Below are 27,697 nucleotides of genomic sequence, written 5' to 3' on the forward strand. Positions count from 1 at the left end.
TATGCCTACATAATATACATAACCAATAGTAGAGGCTAAAGTATTGTACAATTATACAGCCATTCTACATTTTGGACGGATATCCTTAGAGATTAACGTACCTTAAAAATAAGCATGAATAATTCTCCGGACAATATTATAATTTCGTTGCTCTATAAAGAAAATCCCACACTGAAAGCTTATGAACCAATAATAGGGATACCACGGCCAAAGAAATTATTCTATTGGTTCTAAAAACAGGTATATTTTTACTAAAAGAGAAGTAGTTATCATTGTTAGATGAACTAAAAATATTGATGGCGGAAGAATAAACTTTTGTTATTTAATATATGACTTGCTACACCGCACGTGCAACACAGCCAAGCCTAGTTCAGCTAAACACGTTACAAGAAAAATGCTTGGTTAAACATAAAAAAAAATATGACCAGTATAACATACCAGATGTTTACATATACTGCATACATATTAATTTCCATTCAAACATCCTCATTTACCCACAACCTCGACTTGTCATAATACCACAAAACTGAACTTCCTCAAAGAGCTCCCTTTAAGAAGAAACTGCCATAAATATTGATGATATATTGTAGTGACCTAGAAAACGTCCAATAACAATACCGCAAGTAATAATATTTTAGTGGTGAGAGCGTGATAGCACTCTACATGATGTAGAGTGCCGTCTCTGTTCCGCATCTAAGATGATATAACTTTGTAAGGTGGTAGTAAGTTGGTAACGTTTTATTTGGAACTAGCTTTTCGACTCAAGGTTAACTCTATCTCTGTAATAACTAAATAACCAAATTTCATTAAAATCGGTTCAGTGGTTTAGATGTGAAAGCGTAACAGACAGACAGACGAGTTACTTTCGCATTTATGATATGTATATATATATATATATATATATATATATATATATATACATATATATATAGTAGGGATTGATGGTCCCGTTTAAGTAAAGTTTTAAGTAATTTATGATGTTGTTAATAAAGAAAGTTGTTGGTAGTTTGGACTGTTTATCGATTGTAAAGAATTGGATAAGATGTAATTATTTATAATGGTTTCTTTTGGTTGGCAGCTGTAGATCAATCTACGTCCTAGATAAGGGAAAACATTTTCTTTTATCGACAAAAACAATGTTACTTTTAATTTAAATGTTTATTATTTACGCTAATTTCTAGAACCTTACAGAATATCCTCAATGTTGCTCAATCGATTATCTAAAATATTATGAATCGATTCCAAATCAATAAATATATGAATTTGTAATCGTATCAGAATTAGGTAATATTCGCCAAATTACCATAATTAACTTTTATTAAAACAAATATTAAGTAATAAACTTATGTTAAGATCGTTTTCCTTCTGCTTAAGTATATTTCAAGGTTTTAATTATTTGGTACGGTATTCGTTTATTTTTAGGAAAAATATAAAATAAGTCCTTGTCAAACAATGGTATCCCATTCCCAGATTAAAATTAATTATACTCAGATTTATGAAATTATTGACGTAATAGATTACTTTTTTAATAGATTATTTATAACATTTGACTAAAGCTTGTAAAACAAGGAATCTATAAGTATTATCACTTAGCTTTTGCTGTTCCATAACAACCAATTGAATTTATTATGTTCTATTATTAACGTCAAAAAAGTCGAAACTCTTATTTCACCAGAAATTACCGATTTTTTTAGAAATTGAGACATTCTTTAAATTCAACATATTAATTATCGATAACTAACGTTCTTTTTAAGAATTGAGACATTCTTAAAATACGCCGTAGATATTAATTATCGATAACTAATTAACTCGTACGACATACATGTTAATTACATCCTTCGAGATTACCAATAAGCAACAGTTTCTTGTAGTTGGGACGGTTCCCACGTCAGATTGCCGCAAAGGATGTAAAAGTGGTATCGAAAGTTCAGGCCAGGTTTCTTCGACTACAGACTGTCTACTGTGTAAAATTGTCAAGGACGGTGTTGCATGTATTGCATTAGAATTAGTAATTAATTTAGGTATAAGACCAGAAAATACAACGTAATGTTTAGTCGCAAATGTAATGTTATATTGCGGTCAAATTATATTTTTACCCCCGGAGCCAAAGGCTGGATGTCATAAGTTTTACGTGTCTGTATGTGTGTGGCATTATAACTCTCGAAAAAATTATGGGATTTCAATTTAGTTTGTTTTTATATAAGTAGCTGCTGCTGCTAAAGCTAAAAATATATTTATTTGTAAGAATATGCTAAATGGGATGTTACAAAAAAATATTGAATTATGCTAAAATATTTAACTATAATCTTCTGTAACTAAATGTGTTTTAAAAAATAAAATATTTATAAAATAATGCGAATATACAAATTTCATGAGTTCCTGTAAAAAGGTTTATTATTCACATTCACATGTAAATAAACGTCAAGTATATGCGGATATGTTATCACAATAATTCTGCATATTACATAGTAACACATCCTAAAAAGTACTGTGCTAATAGAACGGTATTATCATCTCTGTATAAGGTTATGGCATATCCTTGGTTTAAATATATAAATAATTTATTTTCTTAAAATAGCTTCTGCGACGATTGTTTGTCAATAGAACTCAGGAAACAGATCTAAATATGTTTTAGTGAAGAATATGATATTCTTGTTAAATTCATATATTTTTCGAAGATTATCCAAGGTTAAACGATGTCAACTTATTTCCTTTTTAAGGTTCCGTACACAAAGCACCGAAAAGATTGAAAACGGATCCCTACTACAAAGGCTCTACTCCCCTCTTTTTTAAGTACGATTATCACCAGACTTTGAAACGTAATAGTCAGACAGTCAATTTTATTGATGAATTGCTCTTGCCGCAAAAATAATAATGAAAAAGAGGTGTGTGTTTTTAATGTACCCTATCCGATATAATATAATCGGAAGCTAAGTTTCTATCCACGATTGCATTATAACAAGAAAACTGGCTCCACATTTACGACTGCACATGTTAATTTCCTCGTAATCATTCGCTTTCCCGAACTCGTAAATTTTAGGCCTCATAAAATTACGCGCAACATCGCAACCGAAACACATACTAGGCAACTTTTACTTCCTATTTACAGTTTCTAATAATTAATTATTTAATTATTCGCGACTCAATAATTACGACACCTTTCCTTCCATTACGTAATGTCACCAAACTACTATCGTCGTGAGAAAGAGATGAACCTATGCAGCATGTATAGCGTTGTCTTGCTCTCACATAGGCTATATGCTTGATAAGTGTTGGTGAGCTAACAGATCTATTGATTGATAACACTTAATTAAAGACACGTATTTTGGCGACAGGTGCTAAATGTTTTCTCTTTTGCCTTTGACTTATTGTGTAATCTCACGTGTTTGGGTGTCAATGTTAAAGTTAGTTACGAAATATTTATAATGCTCATCGGTTCTATAATTTGAAATGCAGATTTTTTTGTCTACAGATCGAACACTTCTCGAAATAGTATCGTGTAATATTTTTATTTTGTCTTTTAAATACGAAAAGAAAATTACATATAGACGATCTAGTCTGTGATCTATTTTCTGAAATCGTCTATACAATCTCGCATCAAACCCTTCTACATATTTTCTCACTACCATTAAAGGTTATATTATGTACTATTGTGTAAATCCAAGAGGAATTCGGCATACACCGTTACAAACCACAGAATCTTCATAACTGAACTCCGATCTCAATAAACAACGGTACAGTATATCGGCGCCATCATTACACAATAGTATGAGAACCGAACACCGAACACTTAGGTAACAAAGTTCGCAGATATTATCTAGAGTGATCCTTTGAACCCAGCTCGCGTGCCGAACATTGATTTCTATATCATTTATTATTGATTGTAAGTACACACACCTGTGGACTGTTCATTAACCTGTTGAGTCAGATTTATATAATACTTCAACTCGAAATTAAATGAAAATACTTAGTGCATTAAATTGTATTATTAGAAAATTAATTATTCCACATGTGTTCAACGTCACATCGCAAACATATTTTTGTCAGATGTCGACTTTGACTTGTTAGTTCAGTGAAGTGGAGCGATTTGTTAGAGTCAAAGGTCAGGTATTTTTTTTCCTAAAAAGTTCCTGTGAGAATATTTTGTCACTTCTAACTATTAAATTGGTTCTTCCTTATTAAAAAAAAAACATCAAGCATTTCTGCCTGATGTTTCCACTATATCATTTACAAATCTAATTCCAAAATTAATATTAATATATTTTGTTTCTATCTTCCCTTTTTTCATTACTTAGAATCAAGTTATGCTATAATTTATTAAAACCAATGAACCAAACAATTTATTATTCCGACAGAATAATAACATACGCAAAAACTAAACAACGTTTTGAAGGACACAAGTGTATCGTTTATCAATAATATATTAGTCCATATGACAATTACCATTTATTTATAAGCCTTGTTTCCTTCACAAAATGTCGTTTTATCTTTAGAACCACACGCCTTATATAGGATACAGGATAGACTCATATAATAGTAGTCATTTTAACGGACCTTTTTTTTAAATAGGTAATTTATCAAATCGTTTTTAAATTTGATTTATTTTTTCTGATTGATGGTTCTTGCAAAACATATTGATTGAGGATGCCCTTCCTACGTAATATGCAAATAAAACTGAGTTTATTTATCTATTTATTACGCGTTTCCGGAAGACAAGCGACCGCCTCGCCACGTAACGAATAAACATAGGTTTACCGGTTATGACATCAATTGAAAGTTTCCATTTTCCCTACAAAGAATATTCACATCACATTATAGAAAATTACCTGTTCTTAAATTGTATGCTCTATTTATTACGTAACTCATAATTACGTACATAATATTTAGGGATCCTCACAGGTCGATACAGTATCGATTCTCGATACATCCTAATCGATTAGCGTCAGTACATTCGATGATTCGCCGCGCCTACCCCACGACGCTATTGTTGAATTAGTACATGTTTCTTTTATTATTTTGAAATTCAAACGCGATATGCGTTGAATCGATTTGTGTTTGAATGAGTCACTGGGAAAATGTCGTTGGGAACGAAATCATTTTATACGAGTTTTATTCGTTATTTCAAATGATGCGATGAGAATTCCCTTCACTACGATTAGTAAATGAATAGAGCTGAAATTGATCCGAGCATCATTTTCTGTATTTCCTTATTTTTGATTATGGTCTGCGTAATCTGTGATATGGTCTCACGGAGTAATTTTCTGTCTCTTGTACAATTGCAATACACAATACGTTACATAGGTTTTTGGTCTATGGCTATTGTAAGTACTTGCTTTCTAGTCTGTTGAAATCTGCATTCAAACGTTAGGCCGTCAAGAGATTTAATAACAACCTCTTTATGCACGCCTACAGTTACCGCTCTGCAGGCATTCACGTCATTATGAAGAGGCAAATCAAAAGCTTAAAATGTTACATCAATTACGGTAATAGAATACCACTCAGCAACTCCCCGCTCTATAATTAATAGTATTATAACCACACCATTAATCTGACCGTTCAGAATCTGGTCAATTTAAGCCTAACTTGTTTAATCAATCACATGTTCTAAGTGCAATTTGTCTCGTTTATCTTGTCAATAGAACAAAGGGAACAATAAAATCAATTGTGCGCAACAATGGACTAACGACTAGTTTCGCCCGCGGCTTCACGCGTATCAAATTCACTTATGATTGGTCATGGTCATTAGTGTTGGTATCGTCTGTTTTCACGTATGTACTTCGAGTTAAATAAATAACAAGTATTACTGCATTTCATGTGCATATAAAATAAAATATTAAAACAAATAATTACTCGGATGTTATGGTTACTATGTAGAAAATAAAAAGTGCTAACAAAGAAACAGTAGTACAAGTCTTGATAGTAAAATCAAATATATCAATGCTACTAGATAAAACCAATAAACTGAAAGTAAATAATACTATTGCCTTAAAGAAAATATTTCTGCTAAATCTAAAATAGGCAAACGAAAGCAAGGAACATTCACTCAAAACGAGTTATGTCTATCAGTGGGTCGTTACAGGCTGATATTTTCGTATTCATCCGAATATCAATTTAACAAGAACTTATAAAACATTCGTATGGATATAACCTTGTATAATAAATATTGCAATCATTTAAATTCTCCTCATACCATCTTCAATATCAATATCTGATCGAAGAATAAACGTTGCATTTAATGTGTGAAATAACAATGGATTTGAGGATCCTTATCAAGGATGATGTAATCATATATTTGTAATTTTAGGCACATAAATATAATGCAAATATATGCAATAGTACTTGTTTTGTTTGAACGTTTTAAAACTAAAAGTTGTACATACAAACTTACGGATTTTTTTCGAAATACATAAGGTAAAGTTATTCCATTACATCAATTATTAAAAGTTAAGATTGGAGTAGGGCTTATAAAACTTAAAAAAAAGTCCTAATCATTTGATCCATTTGCAACAAAATCCATAGGATCTCGAGAATGTAACAGCCAGAGGTAAAGTTAAAACTAGACTGATGCTAGAAAGACGTTTTTCCTAAGAGAACTATGCGAAAAACATAAGAAATGATGAAGGAATTTGTTCACCATTTCTGAAGTGAGAATATAAATTCACATTTTCCAACTATAAACTCCAACAATCTACTACAATGAAAAGTCAATACAACAAGGATAGTCATTTAGACAACGTTTTGTGCAATTTGTATGTTGATGTGCCCTTTAAATGCTGAACTGGATTCAAAGATAGCATTGATGTCATCATTCGTAAGTCGTACTAGTAAAATGTAAGTAAAAGGGTCCAATTGAAATGTGTAGGTACATACCTATACATGACGACAGGCCTACTTAACATAAGCAATTATTTACACAATATATTGATTGATTTAAGGACTCAAAACTCCCGAACTACAAGAGTGTGTAACTGTGTAGTCTAAGAGAGCTTTAAAGGAAATTATAAAACGAAGTAGTATGGGAAGTACATTAAAATCGACGAAAATATCGATAAAGTCGTAATATAGACAACCTTAGAGGAAATGAAAAACTCTAATGTTTTTACTGCTTACTATTTCCTTGAAACGCGTTTTGAAATTTTATGCATTAAAAGAAGTAGTTCTGGAAAGTGCTAATGCTAAATATTACTTCAATGATCCTGATGTTAAGTTTAAATCGTTTAATGAATAAGCTTAAACTACTAATTAACATACTAGAGAAAGTGACTTCTTTGCTGGCTTTGAACCAAATAACAAACATCAATTAAAAAATAAAATCAAAACAAGCTCACTACATACAAGACTTTAATAAAGTTAATGACGTTCATTGCCTCCGATCCAAAGATTTACGAGACAAGTATTATATCATGGGCTGTGATTACGAAGCTTACCATCCATCATCATTATTTCCCGACCATGGGAACTGACTTTCCCATCTTACCCATAAGTACTCATTATATAGTGAGAGTGTAACTCTGTTTAGTTTTGGGGTATGCCAAGGGCGTATTCTAGGCCCGTTAAAAATCTTGAAATTCTTAAACTACTCGAAAGATAATTTTCATTTTTATTATCTCCTTATATCATACACCGTGATTTTTTTAGTCGTCTTACAAAAGCAGCCCAGTTCATGTATCCAATGACTAGAACACGGTCATGATATAAAAAAGGTATTTATGAGATTTGAATAAATTTAAAAAGCAATTTTTATTTAATATTATGATGCAATTCGTAGTATTTTAGAAACACAGCTCTGTTGCGAGCGCGGTCCGAGCCTTGTAACAATGGTGAGGGGCGCAGGCGGCGGCGTTTTTATCATTTTTAAGAGTATATTTCAGATTTCTCTTGTTTAATTTTTCTTTGTACTTATTATTTTAGTTGATGATAAAAAAAAAAATCGCGCCTAGGGGTATTTTACGTCGGATACATGAAATGGTCTGCTTTTGTAAGACGACTAAAAATCACCGTGTATATTTTTTAATGAACATGATTTTACTACTGTTATTAAATGGGAAAAATCTAGATAAATAGTAATCATAAACGTACTTCTAATTGTACTGTGAGCAGTTTTATAATTCTAGAGAAACTAATATCCTCACTCGTGAGTAATAGATCAAATATAGCATAACATATTATGATTACAGGCTTCCTCGACGAACTACGTAATTTAGGACAATAAACAATTACGCTAACTGAAATCAAGCGAATCCTACATGCAGTTCAGTGCACGGAGTAGGTATTACATATTTGCAACAGAAGGAAGAAATCTTCGAAGGTGTGGCAACCTAATTATTACTAAGATAAGGTCAGTGGCTGCTCCCTAACCCGAACATTTTGAAACAAGTAATACTCAGCTAGTCATCAAGTAACGGACAAATTGAATTATGCTGAACAGTAAGCAAGGTATAGGTAAGAACTGACCACAAGAATTCGAATCATTTACGTGAGCGAGCGAGTTTCAAACTAAGTTCATTTTGAGTCTAATTATATGATTTTCGCTTTCCGTTGCAAAAGTAACCAAAAAGAAACCGTTTTCAGTGAACTTAAGGCACAACCTTTACAATACTTGCACCCAAAAACTGACAAGTAGCAACATCAGGTCGTCCAATATGCTAAAGTAATTTGCTTTCCGACTTCTTAATTTCATCAAATATATGACTTAACATATTTAACTTAATATATTTATAACTTGCTCTAAAAAACGGTGATTGCTTAATATTTAGCCCGATTACATCGATTGTGGCCACATGCATAGTAAATGCATTTATTTCCGTGACTATGATATAATATAAGCACAATAATGTTCGGAAGATTTCAATATTATGATGCAAACATTGAAACTACCGTAAGCCGTATTACTTTCGTGAAACAATGGACTATGAGCCTCTTAAAATGATACTACTGCCGTTGAAGAAGTGAGACAGCGTACTGTACGATGTATAGTGCCATCTCTTACTTCCACAACTGCAGTCATAGATTACATTAAGAAGTTTGAAATGCTATTACGTGAGTAACTTTACAATTTGATACGTTCGCGTGATGGCTCTAGTTTAATGTAATATTTTTATTTATTTCGATACATATCAGTATATCGTAAATATATTTGATTGTAGGAAGAGAAACGGAGTTACCGAAACTCATTACGAAACAATTACACATAATTCCTATAATTAAATTGCAGTAAGACTTTTGTTTTATATCTGAAATCTGGGTATAATAAATGGGATTATTTATAAAAGATTATTGTTACAAAAACATACGCAAAAGGATTGGATAGAAAAAGGTCTCGCAGACATATACTTCGATTGTTTACCAGATCAATATTCTAATATATTTTTATTACACAATAATTTGGGCTAAATTCAACACTAGCACAGTTTATACAGAATAAATTAATATTGAAAAACTGAATGAGATCGTGTGAGAGCACTCCAGCCCAGAGACACATTGTCGTGCACTATCACAAGTTATTATACAGCATTGCGATACTAAATCTCGCGTTATTACATTCGTGATGCAATGCGCACACGCCGGGCCTAAAGTGACTTCTTGCGTATTTTCTTGCATGTTTAATTTACTGCTTCACTTGCACTATCAAGTCAATCTCTACGGCTGGTAATTTCTTCATTTAATATAAATATATTTTATGGTTTCGATGTTTATGTTGAGCGTAAGATTTTTAACCCGTATTGGGATTTAACTGAATTATACCGCATTAAACTTAAAAATGAAAAGTTTGGGTCAAACGAACTTCAACATGTTTTGAAGTAGTCATTGAACGCCTTTTCTATGTTTTACTTAATATGCTTCACGCTTTTTTATAGTAACCATCGTGTGAATAATTAATTCATCGTCTGCCGACGCCAGTTGTGTCAGACTCTGGCTGGGCTCGAAACTAGAAGGGCAATCCCGATAAATGCGCGTGAGTAAACCGTTGCATCATTTTATAATGCTTCATGCATATTGACATAATCGAATTTAGAAATATCCATTTCATCCCACTCAGACCATAAGGATACAAAACATACCACCACACACACAGCACCTGCCTCTATTCGGCCATTTTCTAAAACATTCTACTGAAGTAGCGTCATCCACGTATAAACATGACCATCGCTTGCGAAAGAAAGAATTAACTCACCATTTGCGGTTGTCTATTAAATTCAATATTTCACAAACACAGCGACCGATCGTCACGTACATCTGCAGTTTTGACTGTGATGGACTTGTTGAGTAACTTCGGTAGGCTTGTATTGTCTTAGATCATCTTCAACCTTATGTGTGACGGGTAATTGAGTAGTTACCTTAAGTAATGAAGAAATACTTTAAATTGCTTATGTAAGCCTCCAATTATAAGTCGTATCTCCTCAGAAGCTGTGTTTTACTTTTTTTTCTTTATCTAAATCGACCATCGTTGTCGTATCTACGGGCTGTCGTATGAAGTTACCGCCCAGTAGCTAGCCAATAAAATTGGCAAAGAAATTGAAAAAACTGTTACATTCTAAAACAACTTTTTTGATCCTTTTTACTATTTCCTATACGGATGAAGTAATTTCCTAGCCATTATTATCATCCTTGTTGATTTTTCAACTGTCTTCGTCTCCATTGCGACCATCCATCAGTATCATTCCACTCAACGCTGTACCATCAATTTCAGCTTAGGTATCAGACATTTCAACACTTAAAATTTACCTAATTCGGAACTTTATTACCATGTAATAGAGTTTATTATAGCTAATAAATAACAAAGATGAAAATGGCCATTGTTCTTTAACACTATCGATCATAAAGTAAGGTTCTAATGGAGGTCTAATGGACCAGAGATGTGATATATCTTGGGAATAACGATAAAACGTTCCAATGGTACTATCACTTGTTGTGACAGACCAAGGACTGGTTTTATTGTGTTTATTGTGGCCTTTTAAGAGTGAATGTGGTTTAGAAAATAAACGAACATCTAAACAAGTTTCTCGTGAAACAAATTGAAGATATACGAGACATTTAGAATGGCTATTAACGAGGGTATCGCAGTAAAGGCCTATTAAAGTGTTTAACCAAAGGAATCTTTTTTCACTAGAAGTCTGTGTATTAATAACTATTCAATTGCTCCATTAATAGATAAAGTATACGGAAAATAAGTTACCACCAAAAAACTCGCAAACAATTTAAAATATTGCAAATCAAACGACATGAAACAAGGAAACGTGAACATTACAAAAGCTTATTAACGATCGAAACACAAAGACATCGCGATAAACATCTATCAAACGATAGTAATACAAGAATTACTTCATACATTGAGAAAGATACCTTACAACTATTAACAAGATGTTTTATAACAGCCTTATAAGATGGTAGATGATATTGTTGGTATAACGATCATGATTGACAAGTCTTTTGAAATTCAGAGCATTTGTAGGATTTAATTGTTTGGTTCGAACCTTGTATTGGAGGAGATCGTAGATAAATACTTAATAACGTAATTTCGTTTGATGTTTAGGAAAATGAAGATCATTTCAAGTTTTTAAGTGTCGCAATTCATGCATGTGTTTTAATACAATTAGTGTTTATTAGGAACAATGTTATTGAGACATCCTACGTAGTTTCATAACAAGAATTTTAAAGGGCAATCTATAAATGGTCTCCTTAATATGAATCTCGATAATTTCAATATATTTTCTCATTTACCTTTTCCAATATATCAGAAAAAATATCTAAGGCTTATTAATAAAAATTATGTTCTACACTTATTACAAAAAGCAATGAATAAATTCAAAATATTATTTTTATTCTGACACCATCTTTACCTCTCGCAAACGATATTTAAGCTCACGAATCTCATAACAATATTCATAAAAGTGTTAAACATGCTAATTTGGCTTCTGGCGAATTACTGTGACTACATAAGTAAAGGGCCGAAATGCCAATATCGTGCGCAGGCACAACGGTACAGACAATTTCGAACCGCTATTTGCTAGCTGCGTTTCTTCGAATTTAAATGTGGGATGTGTTGTTAGTGTCGCTACACTTTTGGATACAAGAATATCTTTACTTAATAAAATATTGGTGTTTTAGACATGTAATTCCTCTCATCATCATCATACATATCTTTCTTCAGGTTATTAATTACTTATTTCGATAAGTAGCGCATGCAAATTGTTCTCGTTCTCTTAACGAAGAAAAAATTGCTATAATAAACAAAGCAGTTTTGCATATTTCTCAGTACACATTTCTACCATAATAAATCGTGTTAAACTTCTTTATTCATTTAAAAACTGGTTTGCAATTGACATTTAGAATTTTAGCGACTTACCAAATGTCACTGTGATACTAGTGAAAAGAAGTTCTTCAATATGAAACCGTTTTCATCCAAATATCCATTGATTCAAACGATCTTCTCGAAAGTGCAATGTTACGGTGTAGTGTTTGTCCTCATACCTGGAATATTCGTATTTCAATTGGCCGTCGTATTCCCAAACCTTGTCACGATTCTGGACGCCAGTATACCAAAACAAATCACCCACATGTGTTTGGCGTCATTCTGCTTTATAAATATCGTCGGTAATATGGTCTTAAGTATGCTTATTGATTCGAGTGTGAAGAGACCAAATAAAGAAGGAACGTACTGTGACTACTGCCGCATGATGAGACCGGCGAAAAGTTGGCACTGCAGACGGTGCAACGTCTGCATCCTAAAGCGAGACCACCACTGCACCTTCATCGCGCGCTGCATTGGATTGTACAACCAGAGGTATTTCATCCTCTTCCTCGGTCATGTCATGGTATCCATGACGTACGCTACCTACTACAACTACTACTACGTGTCTGCGAAGTTTGAAGATCATAGTTGGATTGTGTCAGCGTTCCGTATTGTCAACCCACTGCTCAGGTTCATAATCCCAGAGCCGATGGGCATCAAGGATATGTACGTGGTATATTTGTTTATGAATGTGGGGCTTATCATCTGGTCGGGAAGCTTGTTCTTCTATCACTTTAGAAATGTTGTGATGGGTGTGACGGCCTACGAGGCGAAGTACCCGGAACTTATGAATTCTGTAAACTGGAAAGAGAACTTAATAAGCGTATTTGGAACGAAATGGTACCTGGCTATGGTATGGCCACTCGCTGATAGTCCGTTACCGGATTATGTGAAAGGAGAATAGTATAATATAGAAGTATTTTGTAACTATTTTTTGTAAATATTTTATTTAATAAAAGCTGTAGATGTAAAACGTACTTTCATTCCCAAATAAAAAAAAAATGTAATCACTGTAATAAACCTGTAAAAGATGGTATCTGAAATCCAGAAAATGAACGGTCCTCTTATGTGGAAATTGATAAAATCTTCAGTCTGAAATTCGTTCCTTGCAAATTTTTCACCGTTATCAAAACTGGGAGCGATAAAAAGCCGCTTTTGTCCGTGTGCTTACCTACATTGCTGCGCTAACAGGGCGCGGGGAGCACGTAACCGTTACATAAGCAGCGATAAAACGGTAAACACCCACCGCATGCTAATGTTCAGGAAGTGGGACCGGCTTTACGTGAGCACTGGATGCAAGCGGACTACCCGCGGCCAGGACTGTATGCAAATTATTGAAACTGGTACTTGAGCATAGATAGGAACAATTTTAAAAAGTCAATTTGATTTTGAACTATGTTTAGTCTCCATGTTGTCAACCTGCATGCTACTTGCTACCATAAACCTTATGGTTATGACATATTTTGTAACAGCAAAGGTTGAAATTTCAATAGGTGTTGCAATATTATTTATTATTGTATGAGGAACCGAGGAAGTATCGTATCAAATATAATCATGATGAACAAATACCTCGGTGAGTTTGTTAATAGAACGCTGCTATTGTTTATGATGTTGAACAATCATTAGATCATCTACATAATAATATTACGATACCTGTAGCTGTGTGAAGAAAATTATTGCTAGAATGCTCCTATCTTATAGAAATAGTAAATGTTGAGTCGACATCCAAGATACAGAAGCAATACAAATAATAATTGTTATCAACAAAAAAATCATTGATCAAGAAGCTAATAAAGCAACCAAATTCAATTATTCATCAGTTATTGAAGTTCATACAAATACAATTGTTGCTAACATGACATCGGGCAATAATTCCGCGCATGCGCACGCGATCTATGTGGCCACCGTTATACGGGACCCGTTACCACATGCAGCGGACGTTTGATTTGACGTAATACTTATTGTTAATGGTGTACGTGGACATGCTGTGCCCAATAATTTCGTATTTAATGATATATCTTCTTTTGTTTTTCATTCCAGTCGCAGAGGTCGTAGAGATATTGGGATGCGATATGGACGTGTTTCATAAGAGTTGGTTTATAACAGATTATCTCAATAACAGAAATTACTAACATTTACTACTGCAGTTAAAAATTATAAATCCATCACTAAAATGACACGAGGAAAACTCTGCATTAGAGAATATTCAAAGAGCAGAAAATCTGGGTCAAAAAATTTGTAAAATGGATCGTAAGTAAGATAAACAAAAGTGAGTTTTGAAGTATTTAGCATCTGGGAGTCTTCTCCATAAGAGACTTCAATGATTATATCTTTGAACTTCACCTAATATCTCGTTCACGATATACTAACTTTATTCCAAATAACCTCATTCCACTTATCATTGTTAGTAGCAGTTGCAACATAAATAGTAAGGTTTGATGTCAATCCGTCATCTTTATAGAGGTCTCACGAGTCGCAAGTGGGGCGAGGGTATGATGGTGCAGTATGTCAGACTTGTGTTCTTAATCTACATCTGAAAAGAACTCACGATGTAGGCAAAGAATGTGTGTTAATAAATCTTTCACTAGTAAAACTAAATCATGAGTGCAATCACCGCTTCGCTAGTCAAAAGGACAAAACAGCAACTAATATTTTGATAATAAAAAAAAACGTGAATTGGAAATAGTCTGGATATTGCGATAAATACACGTTCGTAATTTATGCCTAGGTAATCATAGCCAATTTCAAATTTTCTTTTGTCGTAAATTCGTTTTTTTTTCAATTAGAACTTAAATAACAATAAAACACACCTACATACGTGTACCATTATGTAATCTAATCTAACCGTCAATATACACATTACATACAGGATAGAAATCGCGTGAAAATGTTCAATAAACAACATAGATATTACCATTCTTGAATAAGCTAGATTACAACTTTAATTTGCAGTCCCCTAAATGTATAATGCACATTATAGTTGTACAAATACAAGCTGTTAAGCCGCGAACGAACCGCAAACGTAAGTTTGTATACAATCGTAGATTCATACAGTTGCTCACTTTCGCTTTAAATCTAGTAATTTATGATACGCATATATGCATATTCTAGGGAGTTCCAAAGTGGGGTAAATTACAGGAAATTATAAGGTATTGGCGGTCTGATGTTCTTCATAATCAAACCAAGAACTTACCTAATTTAAAACAGTGTAAAACGAGTGACAACATTTACTTGTTTATTGTTGGCTGGCTTCCCTGTCACCGCACTTAACCCTAAATTAGCTCATCCTGCCTAGGAGTAATTTTTAAAGGCGGTCGATTCAGCCATCCCAACTCCCTTCAAAAGCGCAGGAGTCTCATAAGCAACGACGCAGGCCAACAGCGCAGTGACATCTGATAGGACACGTTTAAAAATTGGAAGAGCACTCAGAACGCTATGAAATGCTTTATTTCGTCGGCAAATCTAGCGTACAATACAGTCTACGCATACTTAATCTAAAACAGCAGCTAGCAAAGAAAGACTACTTTTATTCTATAGATTATAGTAAGTCTGTAAATGCATAGAAACTAAACAAAACCGCATCAACAAGCTTAACATTTCCATCGATCATTGAGGAGTGAACACAGCTGTCTGCAGCTCGGGCGCTGTCTGAATAGGTCTCGTTACTAGTGCTGGCCTGTCATTAGTAGGCGGGGTAGCTGGGAACCTGTCATAAATAACGCACTATCACGACTTAGAAATATATTAATGCAACTTATATTGGTTTCTCAAGTTTTATTCACAGTTATTTTCTTATATTGATGTATTTTTCGTGGTATACAGGGCTGTGTTGGATTATCGTTGGTATATAATATAACTTCGAATTAAATGAATATAATATTGTATGCAACGTATGTTACGTATGGTCGGTTTTGCAGCAAATAAATTGTATTTTTTTCAATGAATTGAAGTTTTTAATCTTCATTTATTTTTTAGCATTAATTGACACTTCCTACTTTAACAATTAATCATAAAACGCTAATTGGCTTAATAACATGATCGTTGTATGAATTACTTTATACAGTTTTATATCATACATGAACACTTATTCCACACAAGGAGTGTTTACACGCACTGTCTATTAGAGAATTAGAAACAACTTTATACTAAAAACTATCAAATATGTAAACTTACCAACCCTCAAAGTAGTATCTAAGTAACGCAGCCATGAAACCGCTCGTCAATCATATTCACAAATTGCTGCTCTTGACACTCGGGGTACTAAAGACCATCTTTACTTAAATTCGAAGTAGTTCCACCACGTTTTTGCGGCACGATTTTCAACAAAGTTCAAAAGGCTAGTGAAGGGATTGTTCAAGGAAAAACGAATGGGTTATTGAGTGAAATATTTTAGGTATTATAGTAAAACGGAACTTGGTAAGCAGTAGTCAGGCCCTTGCTGTTAGCATCTGATATAATGAACGTGCTTTATCATCACAACTGATCGTGTCAATTCGTGTCCTTAGGAGTGACTTTTGAACCTAACTGGATGTAAATCATAGTTTTGATATAAATTGGCAAGAATCTATTCTTCTAAATATGTACCTGTGTAACAGTGGGCTGTGTCTGTAATTTGCACTGTTTATGCAGGATACTGTTAAAGGGTGCTTGCGTCTCGCTCCCACAACGAAAAGTAAGCAAGCAGATTCTTATTAGGTTTTTATTCCCAAAGGATAAAAATGGAACCCTATTACTAAGATACCGCTGTCTGTCTCTTGACAGTACCTTATAAACCATAATAGCGAGATAGTTTAAATTTTCATGAAAAGTAGTATCACTGAGGTTAAGCATTATTTATTTTACTTGTCTTAAGGCTACACGTACGTACGAATAAATATACTATAGTTATGTGATTTATTTTCATCAATATTTTTGGTACAGAACAATTTCTAACCAAGCGCAAGACACGCGAGCAATCTAAAGAAAACCGATTATACCTATATATTATTATGCATTACATCTATGATACAATGCCGTCGATTGCAGTTCTGCCTGTGAACTGATCGATTTCGACAGTCATTATGAAACAATCTATTTCCGATCAACAATAGATCCAGCGATTATGTCAGCGATCGAGATGAGTTTTTGATTCGATATAAATTGACTGTCAATGTTAGATAACGTTTCGTATTCTAAAGAATGATATTAAGTTATAAATGTTATTATGATTTGCATTATTCGGTTTTCAATTTTTTGAGGAAGTTATTGAGACATCTTTACATTTAGTTTTTGCTGTAGCATGTTTGAATGCAAAAAAAATGCATTTGTCAAAACATTTTAGCAAAGTAATCAAATATAATAAGTGAGGAGAGCGGACCGGGACGGCGGCGGCATACTACTCGACATAGTCTATTGTTTCTCGTCCACAACTGAATCGTGTTTTTTACTTTACCACTCTCCATTCTTCTGCATAGAGACTCTGTTTACCTGTAACAATAAAATATAATTATTTGTATGTGGACTCTGTCTAACAAAACACTTTTTTACTACAGTCTTTCGAAATATAGCAAGAACACAACCTAAATATCTAATAAGGGTTTATACACAAAGGGTAAAATCGGAACCCTATCACTAAGGCACCGCCATCTGTCTATCACTAGGCTATATCTAGCTGTGATTTGACAGGGTGCCTACCCACAAATTCAAGACCGTAATAACCGTTGCTTAACCTCCATTTTTATTATTAGTCGTAATAGCAACAGAAATACCACCTCTGAAAAATTTAACATGAAATACCTATAGCCTGGTGACAGACGTACGGACAGCCAGTTGGACCTTAGTAATAAAGTTCCATTTTTACCCTTGGAGTACAAAACCCTAAACCAAAACCAGTAATTTATCGATCAATCGATTGTAAGATTCTAAGCATTGCGATCATTACCAATAATCTTTGTGATCAATGACTCGATACCGAGTATCTCGCTTTGTCTGATTATATAACCTTTTTATAGTAGTCACTTGTTATTAGACAATTCAATATAACTCTGAGGTCAGGAGCCAGTAGCCGTGAAGTATTTACACTATTTGTTGCTAATCATTTATGTAGTTAATTTTAATTGGTTTGCCAATTATGTTCATTAAATACATTCAGAATCTCCTCATATGACTTCATTCTGACAATAGATAGTTTACTTGTTTTTCTGATCTTGACTTTAAAAAGATATTTTTCGTGTAATAAAATGTTTTTCATTATGAGGAAAAATATTTAATTGATAATCTGTTAAGGTATTTGTGTTCGAAATTGCATTACGATTCCCAATTACGAGCATCTCAAGTCAATATATTTTAACGCATCTTACGATGATACAGCAGTGACACTTAAAATATCTGCATGGATAGAAAAGTGGACGAGTTACCCCGATTACTACGTCAAACCCACAATCCGCAACGAGTCACGAGTTCGATCCCCGCGTAGGACAAGCATTTGTGTGATTAGCGAATGCTGTTTCTGTGCCTGGGTGTTTTGTGCAAGTAACTTAAATGTTTATGTCAGAACTAGCTTTTCGCCCGCGTCGAGGTCGGTTATATCGTGTTTCCAAGAGAAATCTTCAAAATTCCGGGATAAAAAATATCCTATGTTTTTTCTCAAGGTCAACTCTATCTGTATACCAAATTTCATTAAAATCAGTTCAGTGGTTTAGACGTGAAAACGTAACAGACAGACAGACAGAGTTACTTTCGCATTTATAATATTAGTAGGGATTAAATTCCTTAGCGTGGGAGTTCTTTCTTCTTTTACTTATACACATAGTTATACATTGATTTGATAGGAACAAAAATCTTCATGTCACGATACCATCAAAAGTTATCAAGAAAGAATAAAAAAGTAATTAAAGCGAGTATAGAGAATGGTGTTCTTAATTCTAAATCTCCATACTAATTCGAACCGTTTCTTCACGAATCTATTGTCGATAGTTCGTGCAATAGGCCGTAAATAAGAAAGCCACTAACTCGACTTCCAGTATATAATGAGTATAATAAACATAACGCACATTGCTTTGTTCATAAAATTAATTAACATGACGCAACCCTGGCTTACTCACTCAGCTTTCACTGAGCGTATGTTATGATAATTATATTAAATAATGTAAGCAGGTCATCTTGTGTGCAACCATATTATACTTGAATGCATATTCTGTTTGTGATGTTGCTCTCTCAGAGCCAGCTTTTGATTTTAATTATAGAAATCAGGTCAAATGTAACTTTGAATTGTATGATCCGCTTTTGTAGAAGGAACCTGTTAAATTAGCAAAGCTTATCGTTAAAATATTTTAGTATAGTTATTTTGTAATTCTGGTTGATTTTAGCACTTGGACTCATGGTAGATGCATTAAACCAGCTGAATCCATTGAGAGTGGATAATAAACATGATATAGCTTTTGAAAAAGAATATGTAGAGAGAAAATATATTTTTCATTTAAACTCATTCAATTGTAAGTATTCTGTTTTGAATGGCGCAACACATTCATATGTTTTTTGGAGCTGCAAATTTAAATCTGCAAAAGTAATGTTGAGAAAACCATGGCTTCAAAGTTTGCCTTAGCAACAACACGCACTGTTTTTTGGGTTCTCGGCGTGTTATCTAGATACACAAAAACCAGTGCAATCTCGTGCCCATATCCAAAGTCAACAAAAACCAGCCTATTTCAAATAACACCCCTACAATAGGTTACGTAAGTTTTACCGTAAGTAGGTCTGATCAACGCCAATGGTCGGTAACGAGCCGTGACCGTACGGTAAAAGAATGATGGTGCAGCTTTACCGCGGTAAAAAATAATCAAGGTTGTAGATGAAATAGATTGGAGTGACAGGTGGATAGGAGAGAGAAGGGAATCTTCAGTTTATTGACCCCAGTGTTGAGGTAATTTTTAGAATAACTTGTAAATTGAGAACTAGGTTCGGAAATTCAATTGTAAAGTAATCATTTTCATTTGATATGGTATTCACAAATAAATCACGAAACACAATATCTCCAATATACCTATATACAAACATTAAGATTCTATTTAATGCTTGCTGGGGTTTCCACATACATTCAAGTCAAATGCTGAAATACACGCTGACGCTGACTCAGGACAGGCATTCGTGGAACCCACAAACGGCACAGTCGGCTATCTGCTTCAGTAAAATGAGAAATCCTAACACAACCCATTCTAGACTTCAAGAACACTGTCGCTATAAGTACCATCCTTCTAACTTAGTCAAAATCAGGAAATGCTTGGCATTGTAACCAGCACACACGGAACAGCTGGCGTGTTTCCATGCGCATGCATGCTGTGCCTAATGTAACAGTCTCTTCCTACAAGCTTCCGTTGGTCAACACTTGGCTTGAATTCGTTAAACCCCGTGTTTTCCCTCATCGTCGTAATTCTAGTCAGGAACTGGTTAGTTAGGCAGTTGGTGTTAACTGTTGTATAATATCCGAGTGGGTCATTCGATTCCCTGTCGTTATGGAGTGAATAGATTATGTAATCTAGTTCTAGTACGACTAATACCTTTTCTTGGTACAGGGACAGGCCTTTAAAAAGCACTAGGTCATAATGTTGTCAACTGGTGCTCAACATCTAATTGTTCCAAAGCGATTTGATATCAATTACAAGAAAACAAAACATAAAACGTAATTTAAGGAGTTCATGACCTTAATAGTATCTCGTCGTACATTAGACTCAGTTTCTACATGGTAACTTAGCTAAAATACAAAAGGCATTCAGAGAAAAACATATAATGATATAAAAAGAAGATAAATACACCTCCTTTGTTACATGTAGATAAACAAGAATCTCATATAGTTTAGTTATAGTATAGTTTTCAGGTGAGGGGTCACCTGAATACTATTAGAACGATTGCCCAACACAACACCGGTCATCAAGATCCACAAACGGTAACTATAATAAAATTTTCCCTAATTATAAATTCAAAGTTAACAGATCGTTATACAATGCGGAAGTCGATCGTGACGCATGCTCGTGACTCCAATCATACCTGCGCGCCTAGTACCGCCCTCTGCACGTATTGTCCTGCAGCTATATTATACTATAATACTTAATTAATATTATTACCTTTAATTAAAGATGCTTATACTCGTGGAGTTCGAGGTACTCGTGGCTAAGCTATAACCGCAAAAGTGAATCGATCACAGGCTAAGATACGCCTGAGGCGGTTGGTCCGTAGATTGGTGACCATCGTTGTCATATTTCCTCCGTATTTCGGAAGGAACGGGCTATTCGTTCATCTTTGACATTCGTTTCAGATAGTCAGAAGCTTGAAAGTCTGACAACCAGTCTAACTAAGGGGTATCGTGTTGCCTAGGTAACTGGGTTGAGGAGGTCAGTTAGGCAGTCGCTCCTTGTAAAGCACTTGGTACTTAGATGAATCCGGTTAGACTGGAAGCCGACTCCAATATAGTTGGGGAAAGGCTAGGCCGCTGATATAAATTAAAGGTGCTTATGCAAAAATCGTGATGAGGAGAAAAATGTTTGTTAATAAATGTAATTGATAGTTATCGCATAATGTCATCCACAGAGCCACGGACTGTATGGAGTGAGGACGGTGTTATGCGATTGTTATCGCCGTCACGCTTCATATCCCCAAAGGGTGTTTGTTCAATAGTTCGCTGATTGTGATTGATTACAGCTTGAAGCTTGCTTTAAATGTCGTGTTGGTATTGGTATATCGCATAAGATGTTGATTTCTTTCATTATTTTAATTCACATCTGCTCTAAGAATTTCTTATAAAATTCACATTGAAGCATCCAAATCTATGTAAATTTTAATATATTTTTTATTTATGTATATTTTGTAAGCACTCAGACTTTGTACGAACAAGCTACGTTGGCGTTTTCCTTCTGATCTTGCAGTATCTAGCAAAATATCATTATGTACACAAGTTGACTGGTATAACCTATCCTGGGTAATTTCGATGACTATGAAGGTCAATATAGGGTATCCAAGGCCCTTTGGTCCCGATCTTTAAAATTAATCTTTTAGACAGACGCATATGACGAGGGTAGACGGTATCAAAATATTACCAAGCAATTAAGAATAATTAATTACCGTTTAAAAATGATAGCTTCCAACGACCAATAAGTAAAACAGCATACCAAATACCGATGAAACGGCTGCAGGCGCTTCAAAGAATTATTTGATAAGTCGAACAGATAAATGCGATCACAAAGAGACGTGGGCGTTTTAATTACTTCTTTAATAAATATAATGGCTTCTTTTATTTATTTTTTGCCCCAAGCCGATTAAGTAACACTACATGTCTACGTTAATAGCCAGTGGGTCTCAATGCCATGGCCAGAAAAAATCTATGGCAACCTTTGTGCGAATGAAGATTCAAATTGATAAAAATATTCATTTATTTTTGTTGAGCCAGGAAGGATTTAACGTTTTTTTGTAGAGGTATTCAATTGAAATATGTTGAGTAACATTGTGCTTTTGTAAAAATGTTACAGGTATTCAATACAATAGGTAAAATAATAATATTATGATTGAATTGACTTTCAAGTGTAACCACAAACTTAAATAATTGTAATGAATTTGCTGATTTGTGTGACCTTAAAAAGGTCAGGTGTATTTTATTTTATAACAACGATGCAAAACATCCAATAATTTTTATCCATTAATGTTTTTACATCTATGATACGAAATTAATATTGAAAAACACTGTGCACATAAATACGGCAAATCGATGCGATAAAAAAGCTTTTTAAATTTTGAGACCCATTCCAAGTCTATCAAATTATTTTCTAGTTCAAATATTTAGCGTTTGTCTATCCACTAACACAATATTGCAAGTAATGTTTTATACAAATACATGTAAATTATTATGACAAATAGATTCGCTAATCATTAGCATAGCCATTCAACAGCCGACGCGACATCACAATAATTATATTGACACTAAACAAACAGATGAACGTAACTTAATGGGTTACCGACCGATTATTACCTGCGAGTGTAATTGCGATGCCCCCAGGTACATGAACACGTGCCTTTTTCAAGCAGTCACTATAAATAAATGTATCAGAACATCCGTTGTTGAAGCAGAGTGAAGCTTTGGCCGTAACTACATCTCTATTCATACTTGGTTCTCTTAAATGATAATTAATACGACCCTATATATCAGGCTGTTAGGCACAGGCCTCTTCCCGTATAGGGAAGGTGTAAACATTGATCACCATGCTATGCTCAGTTGGCGATTTCAGATTCCATGAGTAGAATTTCCTTACCTTAAGGTTTAAGTTTTCCTTCACCGTGTGTCAGTGGTGTCTTAAAATAATTAATACATTTAACTTTGAAAATATATCTTTGGTGCTTTTTATGCGTTGGGATCGATCCAGCAGCAACATACGAAAACTTATTTTTAGAACGAGTCAGAGCTAACGTAAATATTTTATAATCTGTCTTGACGAAGCCCCCTTCTAAACGGCATTATGCTGTGCGATATGTGATATCCTCATTAACTTAAGAATAAGGATGTATCAAACATTACACCGTGTATTAAAGAGCCCACAACAAGGATATGCAGTTTTTACAAAACAATTCGTTCAGAATCCATTAATATATAAAACTATATCCGCTTGCATTCGTCAAGCAGACAGTTACTAATTGATATTCGTGCCCTCGATCCACGATAATTTGGACGGTGATGCGCAAGCGCAGCCTGCATGTACGGTCAACAACACAAGCAAAAACTACCAAAAATATTTGAAAACAATTACAATCTAATAAGATTACTTTTACTAGAATTCTCATGTTCATCTTTCCTAGAACCGATACAAAATTATTGTACTTTGTTGAGTTATTATCTCTTGCATATCTGATAGTGCCCGAGGCGTTTATTTGCAGACTGTACAACGAACTCTGAATCTTGCGCGATGCAAATTATATTGAAATATCCTGCAATGCTAATGAAGTAAATGTTTCAAAATATTTATCTTGGTATATTTTGGTTGTTCGTGTTCGTATGTCTTTGCAAAATTTGTTCTTTGTCTTTTAGATAAGTATGTCGTAAAAGGCATTACTTCTTTAAAAGTTTTTTTAAGGCATCTTCAGATTTGTAGAATGCTTTTCTTAGATTGCTATCCTAAGTCAATTTTAAGGGTCCATGTACAAACCGGACGCATTTATTATCCGGTATAAGGATTTTACGGGCTAAATCACACTAATATTAAAAATCCGAAACTATGTACGTTTGTATGCACTTGTACGTTTGTAACCTATTCAAACCCAAACGTCCGAACCGAATTCGATGAAATTTTGTATGAAGGTAACTACGATTAAAACGATTACAACCATTACTAGGCTTGTTTACTGACCATTCAATGTGAAACTTCTGTGATTACAGCCGACATCAACACGAGATTGAACAAAGCACGTGTCAAAAACACGTGCCGACTGAAGACGTCCCGCATGTGCCACATGTGCTATACCTAATACTGCACATAGGTAGGTGCACAAAAACCACTTATTATCATTAGTATGATGATGTCTTCTCCATCACGATGTACGATAAAAACATATAAAACCAACACTTGTATTCTTGGCTGTCTTTGTGGTTTCAATGACGTCATATGTTATTATGTTGATAAGTCGGGACCTTTTTTGTAGAAACTTTTTACAGAAATCATTATAAGGAAATGATGTTGTAAGTATTTTCGAAGAATTTAAAAGAGTTTTTGTTTACATTGTCATGTTTGATATATATAGATGACATGTTGCGCCGACCCCAAATAAAATAATTGGGATAAGGGCAGGAGAATGATGATGATGGTTTACATATTTGATTCACTATCCTAACTTTACTATCGATGAATTCAAATGATATTTATAAATGTTTGGGATTGTAAACCGTCTGGAAATCAGGTTTTATTTAAGTTACTTAACCAGTTAGTCTAAATCAAGAAAATATCTAAACTCCAAATGCATAACAAGGTTGAGATGAGATAGGAAAATATGATTATCTCTTATGAAGTCACCGCAATTAACGAAATCCCAAAGAAACATTTTTATTTTTAGATAAATAACAAAATTAATGATCGCAAAAGTTAAAAATATAAGGGTCTGGGCAAATTAATTTGGATGTTTAGAGCGCATTTTTCGCCCTTGACAATGCCGACGTCGCTTGGTGTTTGACAAAAATAAATACTACTTTAATGCATATATAGGTATATATATTAAGTGTATACAAAATATATACCTAACTGAAAAAAGTAAATATGCAAATATCCTCAGGAGGTGAAGGTAGGCCAATAGCTCGTATATAACGTTACTTATGTATAAAATAATTGTTAACTTTGTACGAAAAATGTTTGCAAAAAAATACATTAAACTTAAACACTACGCAGTCGATAGGTAGTCAATAGTTAAAAAGCAATCTTATCTCAAACACCGATCACACATAAAATCTAAGGATGGACATAATCACCTATAATTATTAATGTTATCAGGTATTAATCTATTCATTCAAATTATTGGCATTAAACCCGCCAACATTCGTCAAATAACATCCAATGTTCGTCATGTTGGCCCAACCTTGGAGCCAGCTTATAATCGCCAGCGTGATCCTTAAATGACTGTAAAAACATTTCTTTGTACCGTACTGGCAGAAATGTGGCGTGATTGATGGCATTATTATGGATAGGAACTTAGCAACAGACTGTCTGCGTCTGTGTAGGTATTCCAAACTTGTGATTAATGAACATGGCTAATTCTGTGGTCTCATCTCTATTATGTTCTTCGATTGTCAAGATAAATTCAAGTAATTAAAGTAATCATCGATTTTTTATTTTTTGAGTTTAATGGTGCTATCAATTCACCAATTTGTTAAAAGTCAGATAAATTAGTTCGAAATAACGTAAATTGGCAAAAAACTTTGTTGTTCGGTTTGTTTTGTTGAACTTTGTGATGTGCGTCTAACGTAAAACCCCGTGTTTCAAAATAAACGTCTCGAAAGCCATTAAGTTATTCGAAAAAATACTGAAGATCTTTTCAACTTCCGCTGATACTTTAAGTTACTTGCCTAACAGACAACAATGCAACATTAAAATAAAAGCTAGCTACGTTCTCTAAAAGCAACATTTCATTAACAAACAACGCAACAATGCTATTTAAACATTCGACAATCAAATATCTAGCGTCACCAATCGATTCGGAAATCCTTATTCAATTCGAATGATCCGTTAAAAATCGATAAACGATTGTATATCACAAATCGAGTCAATGGAATGAATTTTGAGCACGACGAATAGCAAATGTCATTTCTGGTTGTTGTTAAATAATCGTCTTGAAACGAAAAAGCGAAAGTAAGAGAGACGTCGCGTGTTAATATAATATGCATGATATTAGCATAAAGAGCGGCCGGCGACGTCGGGGACCCCTCTGTCGACACAACGTATTGGAGTCCGTTGATCTGTGAGGTACACATTTGGAAAATGTATTTTTGACACACACGTCTCCATAAGACATACAAATGTACGGACTAATGAAGTCATATTTATTTTAGGGTAGATATGCGAAAGTTTGAGTTTATTGCAACTTTAACCTTAAGTACTTAACTCTATAGTTCATTATTGAAACGCAACTTTACTTCGAGCTGTTGTCAAGGGTCTGGGACATGACAGTATTCGATATAACAACGGTGAACGTTTTCAAACTGATTGATGTTCCATATTCGACTGTCAACCGGTACGGCGATGGTCGGTAGAAGGTTTTTAAACAGCAGTTAAGGCAATGCCTAGACATTCCAACTATTCCAAGACAAATATCAGTTTCAATCCAGTCCAGTTTGCAGCTTGATCTTAGCTTAGCATAAATGCTAATGATCTAATTGCGTGATCTAATATTACAGGTAAATCATTCGCGAGATCCAAAGCTGTAGTTACGTTAAATTGACTAGCTTTTGCAATGAAATAAGCTTATGATATCCTGACAGCAAAAACCAAAATGAGTTAAAACCTTTAGGCACGTAATCGTGAAGATTCAATTCATGAAAAACGAACAAAAAAAGGCATGTTGCAACTAAATAAAACCTTAAATACGTATGATTTTTCAACTCAATAAAAATATTAGGCAGAATATTTTTACGCAACACTGGCAACAACTTAATTAGGTTTCACAAAAAGCTAACAATACTCAAGTAAAAACTGTTCTGAAGACGAATCAGTCGGCTTTACCAGTCGTTAGGCACACAATAAGCCACGGGCGAAGACCTCGGAGGCAAAAAACAAAATGTACAAAAACTCCAAGGTCACTCATGGAGTTTGGGTCTGGTTCTCTGCATTGATCAAACGACACAAAACCTCTTTATAATTCAAGAGGGCTTTTAAAGTATCATGAAATGCAATTTTCGACACTCAATTT

The 27,697-nt window shown here is 34.1% G+C and overlaps 2 protein-coding genes across 2 annotated transcripts in view; one reads left to right on the forward strand and one right to left on the reverse strand.

The window, feature by feature from the left end:
• LOC113495346 overlaps positions 1-27,697 on the reverse strand; it is a 115,615-nt gene that overhangs the window by 55,575 nt on the left and 32,343 nt on the right. The window lies entirely within an intron of this gene.
• LOC113495347 (probable palmitoyltransferase ZDHHC24) lies at positions 12,260-15,079 on the forward strand. The gene has a single exon (XM_026874033.1). It carries the CDS (start codon positions 12,387-12,389, stop codon positions 13,194-13,196), a length of 810 nt encoding a protein of 269 aa, XP_026729834.1. The 5' UTR covers positions 12,260-12,386; the 3' UTR covers positions 13,197-15,079.

This window comes from Trichoplusia ni, chromosome 6 (genome assembly GCF_003590095.1).
Source record: "Trichoplusia ni isolate ovarian cell line Hi5 chromosome 6, tn1, whole genome shotgun sequence".
Lineage (NCBI taxonomy): Eukaryota > Metazoa > Arthropoda > Insecta > Lepidoptera > Noctuidae > Trichoplusia > Trichoplusia ni.